Source organism: Salarias fasciatus (assembly GCF_902148845.1).
Source record: "Salarias fasciatus chromosome 23 unlocalized genomic scaffold, fSalaFa1.1 super_scaffold_20, whole genome shotgun sequence".
Taxonomy (NCBI): domain Eukaryota; kingdom Metazoa; phylum Chordata; class Actinopteri; order Blenniiformes; family Blenniidae; genus Salarias; species Salarias fasciatus.
Window position 1 is genome coordinate 7,573,548 of NW_021941230.1, and position 10,889 is coordinate 7,584,436.

Sequence of the window (10,889 nt, forward strand, 5' to 3'; positions counted from 1 at the left end):
TGGAGCACCCTGTGGATGGTATAGAGCTGGTCCACTGTTCCACGACCAGGACGAAAACCGCATCAGTCCTCCTGAATCCGAGGTTTGACTATCGGTCGAATCTTCCTCTCCAGTACCCTGGAATAGACTTTCCCGGGGAGGCTGAGGAGTGTGATCCCTCTATAGTTGGAGCACACCCTCCGGTCCCCCTGGACTGCCAATCCAGAGACACCGTGGATTGGGTGGCAGCCGATGGCAGGGTCCCCGGCGACCCGATCCTCAGACACAGAGATGCAATGATGATATCACTTTTTTCTGAGGTTTTCCTTCTTCAATGCTTAATTTCTCTTTTCTTTCCTTCCATCCTTCCCTCTGTGTTTGGAAAGTTGATATCAATTGTTTTTTTTCCTGAGTTTTTGTTTCTTCAATGCTTCATTTTACGCCCCCCCCCCCCCACACAATTCTTTCCTTTAGTTAACTTTTTATAAATCTATTCCACCTTTTCACACATAGGGTCTATATTGGGGGTGCATGTGAAGATTTTGCTGGGACCACACATAGGGCTCATAACGGGGCAGTATGTTGGCCCCCCACTGAGGGTTTGAGGGGGTCCCCTCCTGGGGGAGCATGTGGGGCCCGTGATGGAAGCGTGCGTCAGGCTCCCACTGAGGGCACACGAAGGACTGAGATTGTGGAAGCAGCCAGGTCCCACACTGGGGGCATCTGAGGAGAAGCTGCTGCTGTTGGAGTGGGAGAGGCTGCTGCTGGGGGTGTACCTGTGTCTCTCGCTGGGGTTGCATGTAGGCCTCATGTCGGGGTTGGACAAAGGGTTCGCGCTGAGGACGCGCGTCAGGACGAGACCGGGCCAGCACCACGTAGAGCGCCTGGGTGCCCAAGACGTGGCCGTTCATCCCAGTCATGGCCCGGCTGGCCTCCTCAGGGGACGAAAAGCAGACAAACCCAAATCCTTTGCAGCGCTCCCCCTCCGTCATCACCTGCGGAAGAGACACAAATTAAACTCAATCAGTTCAGGTATGAAAACATTCAATTAAACATGCTCTTTCTCAGAGTTCCTACTTATATCTTTAACTACACCTATACCTGTCACCTCAATTTACACAAGACTCATTGTGATATGACAGGAATTACCATAAGGAATAAGAAATAAATTCAAATTTGTAATTCACTGCTAGTTGACTGCTCACCTTGACACTTGTGATGGTTCCAAAGGGACTGAAAGCTCGGTGCAGACGCTCCTCATCCATGTCGGAGTCCAGGTTGTGGACGTACAGATTGACCCCCTAGTTTATTCAAGGACAAAGGAGAAGTTAGTGCCACCCCGAATAACAGTCTTTAAACAGTACAGCCTGGGCTCAAAGGTCCTTTGCCACTTTCATTTTGAGCATGACGGATCTGCTCCTCAAAAAGTGACTGGACGCTGGAGTTAAGTGACCTACTGACCTGATACCTGGATCCGCGATCCAAACTCTCAGGCTCAAACCTGCGCGTGAGCTCCGTCTGCCGCTCTGCCTTCCTCTGGGCACGAGACACGTACAACCGCCGGCCGTTCAACACTTTACCGTTCAAGTCGTCCACCGCCTGAGAGGAAATAAACATGGGTATCGTGATTTGAAGCAAGCAGAAATGCAGAGAATATGTGATCTACCCATCAGTCTTCCTCAGAAGTGGTTCTTACCTTCTTGGCGTTCTCGTGGCTCTCAAAGCGGGCGAATCCAAATCCTTTCGAATTTCCATTGTTGTCTGTCATCACACGAACGCTGGATGTGGGTCCTGTCCAAAAAAAAAAAAGCAGCTGGTCAACATCGGTTCACATCCTCAGCTGTGAATGCTGAGTGGAAATTACCGTATTTGCTGAACAGCTCCGTCAGCCTGTTGTCGTCCATGTCCTCTCCGAAGTTCTTTATATAAACGTTGGTGAACTCCTCTGCACTTGTGGCGAGCTCCGCCTCCCTGTCTTTAAACGATCGGAACGGCTCAATAGTTCTGTTGAAGAAAACATCATGAAACATTAAGTCAAATGTGTCAAAACCTGACTTCGGAACTTGTAGTAAGCAGGTTCGAAAAGTTTAAAGAACGGAAATCACACTTACACTATCTGGTCATTGAGCAGCATGCCGTTCAGCCTCTGAGTGGCGCGCTCAGCCGCCTCCACGGTCTCAAAGTGCACGTAGCCGTACCCCTTTGAGACGTTGTTGTCGTCACAAACCACCTGGAAAGAGGAAGAGTTATGAGTCAAACACATTCACAAGCATCATGAATTTTCCTAAAAAGTTTTAACACTGTTATGACCCCATACTCACTTTACAGGACAGCACAGTCCCGAAGGCTGAAAACGTGTTCAGCAAGGACAGGCTGTCGATGGATTTGTCCAGGTTCTTAATCAGGATGTTCCCCGCTGCGTTGGTTCTCTGGGAGGGGTCTCGTCGACACCACATGATCCGCACAGGCCGGCCGTTGACGACAGTGAAGGCCAGGTCGTCCAGCGCTCGCTCAGCTACACAAAGACCACAAGAAAAGAAAAAAAACATAAGCGTATTCACAGGTTCGCCCCTCAAAATGCAGCATCAGACATGAATTGAAGAACATTAAGATCGACTGGAGGCACAGCGCCTCCTTTAGAGGTTGTTTAGACAAAGCTCACCATCTTCATGTTTCGTGTAGTTGACGAAGCCATAGCCGAGAGAGCGGCGGGTGATCCGGTGTCTGCAAACCCTGACAGAGATGACCTGCCCCACCTGGCTGAACTTCTCATAAAGCATCACCTCTGTGGTGGTGGGAAGCAGGTCTCCCACATACAGAGAAGCTGATGGGTTGATGGGCGCAAACTGGTCCAGAATTGGCTTTGTCTTCCTGTAACCTGACATCTGTAAATGCAATGTTCAGAAGGTCATTATTTTCATAAATGTCCAGTAACACATCAATGACAAATACTATTTCCAGTTTTAGTGGAAACTCTCACTTAAAAAACACGTGTTCTTACATTTGTCGGTGAACAATGCTCTTGAGGTTTCCTCGTCTGGTCAAACATACTCAAATATCCTCTGTCAAAATGAAATCTGAAGAGATCTAGCAAACACAAGCTAACTCAGTGATGGATAACTTGGTGGGTGGGTGATTCTTCTCCAAAGCGCAAAGCTACGACTGATCCGGGCGTCTGAATAGTTCAGAGTGGTGAACTGCAGGCTGAAGATGCTGGCTGTCAATGCTGGTGATGACATCACAGGTTTGATTCAAAGTTGCCAGGCAACTCAGGCGACGATGTCATATAATTCCCCCGGGGTAACTTGGACACACTGTTACTATGGAAACCAGGTTAGACATTACATGCAGTATTAATGCAGTACAGTTTTCTGGTCCCCACGGCCACATTTCTGGCTCAATCTGAACATATTATACATCAAAACGTAGCTAGAGTCCTTGTGATACTGGCAATGCTTTTATTTTTTCTGTATCTCAAATGTTTCTCTCGCCAGACGCGTTTGTTTGAGGAGACGGCAGAATTTCCTCGCATCCGCTCCAATGCATTCTGGAAAGAGATTTTCTAGCTGAAAACCAAAAGTTTACGCATTTTTACGAACTCATTCCTGCAACATGGATGATCCTACAGAAATAAAAATGTCAGTTTAATCCTATGAAATGCTTCTGACGGTTTTCACTTCAGGTTCACCAGCGGTTTTCACTTCAGGTTCAGTCGTTGGTGGGCTTACTCAAGACACTAGGCCCCGCGGGAGAGGTTGAGCTCAACTCCGGCTCCCGTGTAGCTCGCCTCCTGACCAAGCTCCCAGCAGACCAGAGAGCTGACTTCCGCCGCCATCAGTTCAAGCAGCCTGGAACCGTTCACACCCTTCACGACCTTTCCGAGTGGCTCAGCTGCGAGTCCTGGTGCCTGAGCTTCGACAGCCAAGTCAGTACAGCAACCAGCAGGGAGAGACAGTTTCCCAGGCCGGACCTTCGCACCAAGCCTCCAGTGGCAGTCCTGCACAGCCTTAACGAACCTTCCGGGGCTGTGTATGCACCAAAACCTGGGGAGAAGAAACATGTGAGGAAGGCTTATTGTCCCTACTGTCAGAGTGAAGACCATTACCTGAGTCAGTGCGGTGAGGTTGCCAAACTCACCCAAGAGCAGCTCAAGCAGTGGATCACAGTCAACAAGCGGTGCTGGCGCTGCGCGCGCAACCATCAAGCAGCTCGGTGCACCTTGAAGAAGCCTCGTCACATCTGCCAAGGGAAACACCTCCTTGCCCTCCATGAGATAAATTTCAGGCCTGAGAGGAATAATAGAGAGGCTGCACCTAAAGAAGAGAGTTGCCTTACTAACTCCGCCTCCGGCTCCCTCCTCCTCAACAGGCCTGAAACCAGTAATCGGGTCATGCTAAAGGTGGTTCCAGTACTTCTCCATCACAAGGGAAGAACCATTAGCACCTTCGCCCTGCTGGATGATGGTTCGGAGAGGTCCATGCTGTTACCAGCCGCAGCCAAATCCCTGGGCATAAAGGGCACTCCAGAGAACCTCCCCCTACGGACAGTCCAGCAGGACATCCAGGTGCTACATGGACAAAGGATATCCTTCCGGGTTTCCCCAGCTACTAACCCCAAGATCAGCTACAAGGTCGACGGAGCCTTCATAGCCGGTCGCCTCAGCCTAGCCCAGCATACTTACCCTATCGAGCAACTGCAGAAAAAGCACAGACACCTCCGTGGTCTTCCTATATCGGCCCTGAAGGATGTCAGGCCATCGCTGCTCCTTGGCTCCGATCAATCACACCTTATAACACCTATAGGACCGGTCCGACTTGGATCACCTGGCGGACCGGCAGCAGTCCACACTCGGTTGGGGTGGACCCTCCAAGGTCCAATCGGTTCCATGGGGCGGCCAGCTAACTCTGTGCAGTGTCTTTCCACCTCTGTTCCCCCACAGATGGACGGACTGAACCGCCATGTCAAGAGGCTTGGCCAGATGGACGCTGTCCCTGGTCGACCTGAAAGAGAGGTGACCCGGTCCAAACAAAACAAACAGACGGTCGCCCGGCTGGATGTCAAGACAACCTGTGTTGAGGTCAACAGGGTGAGAAAGTATACCACGCCCCCATTGCAGGCACCGAAGAAGTCCGTCATGGCCTGTCTGCGGAGAACGGAGCTGCGGTTCCTGACAGACCCTGGGCGGGTGACAACCTACCAAGCCGGTGAGCAGAAGCTGACTGGAAGCTGTACTGGGCGCCACGTGGTTTCAGCCCCTAATCCTGCAGACATAGCCAGTATGGATCCGGTGACACCCGACAGCTTCCTCATGGGGCGGCCTGATGGCTCGCTCCCCCCGGTGGTGCACCCCAAGACGGAGCAACTCAGCCGTCGCCACTGGCGACGCTCCCAAGTCCTGGCGGACCAATCCTGGTCCTCTGGGTTTACAGGACGACACCGTCGTTATGTGGATGGAGCCCCACTACCTCCAGCCCATGGCCGACTGGACTGGGCTGGAGTCTGCAGAGCAACGACGGTCACTTCAGACCTGCGGACATTGACATCAACGGACACCTCTTCACACAGCCCGTAGGCCGACTGGCGAGGTTGCCAGTCCTCCAATCGGTAGAAGACCTTCCTTCAACGTCTGGACTCTGTAAGGCTGATTGAGCCTCTTATGGCATGCAAATGTTCTATGCACATTTGGGGGCGGCTGTATAAAAGGCTGGGTTTAGGGAGTGTCCGGGTTGGTTCCTGGTGGCCGGAAATGACGACGGGTCGTCAGCTGTGGCGTGTTAATGTCCCGAGGAGCGAGTGGATTAGCAGATCCCCCTCTTTGAGTTACCTAAATCCTTGGCCTACGAGTCTGTGGTACCTCCACCTCGCAGACGTGTGCGTTTGTCCCGATCAGCTGTGATCCCTGTTCCTTCTGCGCCGCGCTGGTCTCCCTCGTTACAGCAAGCATTTCGGCTGCGACCAAGTCGTGCCTGTGTGTCATCCGGTAGTTTAATCCGTTTTTATTCCCTTAATTGATAAATCGAGTGTCGGAGTTCTCGCCGATGGAAGCGCTTGGTTTGTTCACCCACACTGCGAGTGGCGGGTGGAGTTAGTCTAGCTTCCGTGTTGTGGGAGCGTTTGTCCCTACACCCGCACAATCCGGGCGGGTGGCGTTTATTTGCCCCTATGTTTGTTGTTCTTCATTCAATTATGTATTTTTTTGTGTTGGTGTATATCACATGATTGATGTGAATGATTTATGTTAATGTATGAGAAATAGAGACTGAAGCTGATTTCTTTATTATTGTTATTTCCAGAAACTGATTTGTGATCATGGGCATCAACTAATAAATACACTCCTGAAGAGCCAAACCTCCTCATCCTCCTGTGTTCTGACCGACACCCATCTTGGTTGCTGAATCAACCTAAAGAACTGCGCCTCACGCCTTTCCTCATTTACACTCACAGTAAATAATAATCTTTTTCATTTTCACCTCTCGGTTATCGACGCACGACATTTCTTCAACGATACAAACTGGATGAAAAATAATGGATGTGTCACACTTCCTGCAGGCAGGTGGGGGCGTTTCTGCAAACGCACTGATGAGAGACGAGGCAGACCTTGTCATCGATCCGAGCAGAGATGGGGCGCCAGTCTTTGGAGGATCCATCCGTCCGGCCACCCGGTTCATATCCAGGACTAACCTATCGCTGTTAATTGGAAAATCGGTTCTCTTTCAGTCTGTGTGGTTTTTGAAGAAGTCTTGATGCAAAAGTCGTCCGTCTGTGATAAAATTGAGATTTTCTTGAATCCAGCTTGATTAAAACTGACAGAAAATATCGGGGACACGCCTTTTCTCTGTCGCGAAAACGGACATACATCATCAAATTATCCCTACATATGTCACATCATCTTTTTCGGAAGGACCTTGCGACGCTCCACATGTGCTCGGTTTGTTGATGGGAGACAAAGTTTAGCCACACTCGCCACTTGCTCGGGGCGATTTTGACGCAGAGAACGTTTATGACAGTGAGCTTTCACAGGGGACCAGTAGGGGGAGCGCGAGAGCAAAAGTTGCATGGTTTTGCTTTCAGAATAATTGTAATCAACAGGTATACAAGGCGATGAGGGTGTGTGTTTACCTGACCGTTAGATGAGGTTGTTGTGCTGTGAGGAAGAGGATCCTGGCTCCAGGGTGGGAGTGGGCAGCCTTCATCTCTCCTCCTCAGTTCAGGGTGGTCCTGGCATCATGCAGGCCCTTCAGGAACGCCAAATAAAAAAAACACAAGCAGCCCATCAGCAGATGACATGCTGCAGTCTCATCTAGTTCAAGAAATATGTTGCCAATAAAAGGAACATTACTGTACTGACATGTTTTCATGTTCATAGTTCTTGAAACCAGCAGGCTTACCAGATCAGTGTGAGCTGTGGGCTTGCTTCTGACTGGAGAGGAGATCCACGTCAGGTTCCATTCCAGTTTCAGAAAGTCTCAGAGACTGACGCAGGTGTCGATCTGACTGATGACACATCCTGGGTTTGAAGGGTTGTTCGAAACAGAACATTCTCCTGCTTCTCAAAGCTGCATCCAAGCCATCAATGGGGTCTGGGCCTAACAGAACTGCAGCTGAAGAGAGGAGACAGAATGACAATGGAAGAGATTACTTTTTTTTTAAGTCACGAGTGAATTAAGCAATCACATTTGCACATACAGCAATTAAATTACCGCTACCTTCCTGAATGCAGGCTGTGTTACTCAACCATGCATTTCTTTAATGAACATTATCGCATGACAATTCGGTATTGGTGGTGGACAACCATAGACTTATATGAAACAGACATACTAGCCGCATTTCAGCTGTGCAGCTGGAGCCGGTGCAAACAATAGACATATGTACTGATGAACAGACAGGGCAGGATCATTTAGATGTTTAAAAATACCGACAACATTTTGATTTGATTCAGTGAAAGGTTGGAATATGCAGAGCACACCAAAGAACATTTTCATCCACAGCGAAAAATTCCACGTGAGCAAAGGAAACTCAGTGAGGAGCCCATGGATGAAACCACTGATACGCCTGCTGTGGAGACCACACCCCCACTAGGAGAACCTCCGAGGATGCAATGTGCATAAAGTTGAAAAATTGAAACTAATAAGTTTCAACACTTTATATTTTCAGGCAAGTCTTAGGTTGAATGTAATCCTCTTGTCTGCAGCTACAAACACTCAATATTAAACCTATCAAATATTTAATACTTCCGTCTTCGTTCTGTTCTTTCTTTCAAGACAACATTGATTGTAACATTTTTGTTAAGTTTAAATCAACAACTTTTGGCTGAGAATTTGTCAGACATTCATGATGCTCTCGTTTCAGTGTCTATCTGCATTTTTATGGAATTTCTTTCCAACATAACTTGGGAACAGACGCAATTTGAACTATCCCCCACAGTCATTTCTCTTCGTGCTTTCACTGAAGGAGACACGTCTCGCTCTGAAGAATCACTGTTACTCTGTTTTTCCACCACTGACTGTGTGAATGTGTCTCTTTTTTTAAACGGCAATCCATGTCTTTGCACTAGCCTGCAGATAAAGGATGGCCAGACCCGTCACTGCCAAAGCGTGGCCCGTGAACATCTCTGTCTCCCTGGTGCCTGCAGCTATTGGGCCTCTTCAGATGCCATTTCCATGGACACACTTATTTAAATTGCTTTCTTGAGAGTCAAGTCAGTTTCTGTCAGTCATTTCTTTTGAGCTGCTTCATTTTTCAGTCCACATACAAGCCTGTCCCTTTATGAATCACTTCATGTATCCCCAAACTCACCCTTGCTCTATACTTTCATCAAAGGGATCAATCGAGCAAATAACTCGAGCCATTCTGTGTCACAGCTGTTGATTGTGGCACTACTTGGTTGCATATGATTCCCACAATTTACTCACAGTGTTCGTTGTTCCTGGTGTACCGTTGCCGGTGTTGCCGGTCCACTCCCCCTCTCCTCCTCCTCCTCTCTGTGCTGTTGTACAAGTTACATATTGATCTATTTTAAATTGAGGTATGAGTAGCGAGTCACGAACCCTTTTTCATCTGTTGACTAACTTGTAACACCACTTCAAGTGTTTCCTCAGCTCACAGCAGCAGTGAAGCTAAACTTGTTTAAAACCTAATCTGAAAGTATTCAAAGAAAGCGGTTTGTTGTGTTTACTTGTTCTGACAAAAATTAATGTTACTTATGATTGTCTCACTGTTTATCTTCTTTCTAAACCACAATACTCCACATTTTACCTTTTTAAAGCTTTTTTCCAGCATTAAACAGTGGACGGTCTCTGAATTATATCACTGCATGCAAACCTATGATTGTTAACAATAAACTCATCGATTCAGATCATTTTAGTTCAACTAGTTTAGTTTGAAAATTATTTTGGACACGGACAGTGACTATCCATTTTATAAGCATGTCATTAATGAGACTCAAGTGGTTGAATATCACGACTTTGACCTTTTAAATACAGTGCTGAATAAATACGTTTTGTTCATACACACGTTGCTGATGTGCTTAAAATCTCACTCATGGCGTCGACGGCCTGAAACATCTGGTGCTGCTGTGCTCCCGGTCGACGGTCATGAAGTTCAGCTTCCAGTCATTCAGAGTGGTGAATAGCTGTAAGAGTGACAATTAAAGATTTTCATTTAATTGCGATCCATTAAATTTTCCCAATTCCCTGGTCAGAAGAAAGGATCTTGTTTGCGGTCCGGGGCACGATCATTTTCTGAGGGAACCAAACGATGGACAGCAGAGCACACACAAACACAATGTTTTGACTAATTCAGCATGATGACCGATGTAAAGCATGGCAAGGGGATTCGGTGTTGGGCGGGAGATTCCAGCCAGAGAATCCTTTCATCGGCATTAATGTCCTTATATGGTTACAATGACATGTGTGTGTATGTGTGTTTGGTTGAAAGAGAGAAAAATAGACATAATACAGTCTTATAAACAATAATCAAGTAATAAACAGTTATAAACACAAAAAGTAACAATAAATAAAGTAATAAACTACCGTATTGACCTGAATATAGTACGACTCTGATTATGAGATGACCCCTATTTTTCAAATATCATTTTGTGAAAATAAAAATATGTTGACAACAATAAGGTTACTCATAAAATAACTTTTTTTGTACAATTATTCTAAACTCAAAAACTCACAACAGAGATAACATTTCACGTGATTTAAGATAAAATATAAATTATTGTAGTCTTAAATAAAAAATATTTTCTCTTTCTCAAAATAAGCAACAATTAAGTACCTCAAAGGTTGAATAACTGCAATAATGATGTAAATAACTTTATAACCATCAAATCCAAGTTCAATTCAACTTCATGAACATTCATAATTTTGGCCTCTGTGAATGTTGGATTCAGTTTATCATGTAGGTAACAGTTCTTCAGAAAGAAAGCATGAGATTTCAGCAGGTCTGAGTGTTTATTACTTTCTCCTGAAGGCACTGTGAAACTGAAACAAGATGGTATTTAAAATCAAAGCCGCTAGCTCAATGCTAACTATTAATGGAAACGCCATTATCATGCTAACGGCATTGGCATCTGCGTTGAAACTTCAAAAAAAACGGACAAACTCACAAGAATCAATTTCACCTCTATCCTGAACATCAACTAAGTATATTCGAGTACTTACAGGCAGATATTTTCGATGCAGTGTTTGAAATGAACCTTAGAAAAACAAACACCAGCCACGCTGCTCAGCCTTCTTCTCACACTGCTGTAGGCTTACACTCTGTCCAGCTCACTAGCTCCCCCTAACGGGGCGGCGGAGCCACTGCATGCAAGCAGAGGCAGTTCAGGTCACCGGTACTTTGGCTCGTCCTCCATTATAGCACGACCCCATTTTAGTTTAAACCTGCTAATAATCGGCTCTTTT

The 10,889-nt window shown here is 46.9% G+C and overlaps 1 protein-coding gene across 1 annotated transcript; it reads right to left on the bottom strand.

Annotated features, from left to right (window-relative positions):
• Window positions 1-633: 633 nt before the first annotated feature.
• Window positions 634-6,127, bottom strand: LOC115383621 (polyadenylate-binding protein 1-like). Its single transcript, XM_030085752.1, has 10 exons — window positions 6,112-6,127; window positions 2,642-2,812; window positions 2,301-2,494; window positions 2,091-2,209; window positions 1,844-1,983; window positions 1,676-1,770; window positions 1,441-1,578; window positions 1,185-1,280; window positions 836-974; window positions 634-644 (listed from the first exon to the last, which is right to left on the bottom strand). The coding sequence occupies exons 2-10, from the start codon at window positions 2,757-2,759 to the stop codon at window positions 634-636; spliced, it is 1,050 nt and encodes a 349-aa protein (XP_029941612.1). The 5' UTR covers window positions 2,760-2,812; window positions 6,112-6,127.
• Between the last annotated feature and the right edge of the window lie 4,762 nt (window positions 6,128-10,889).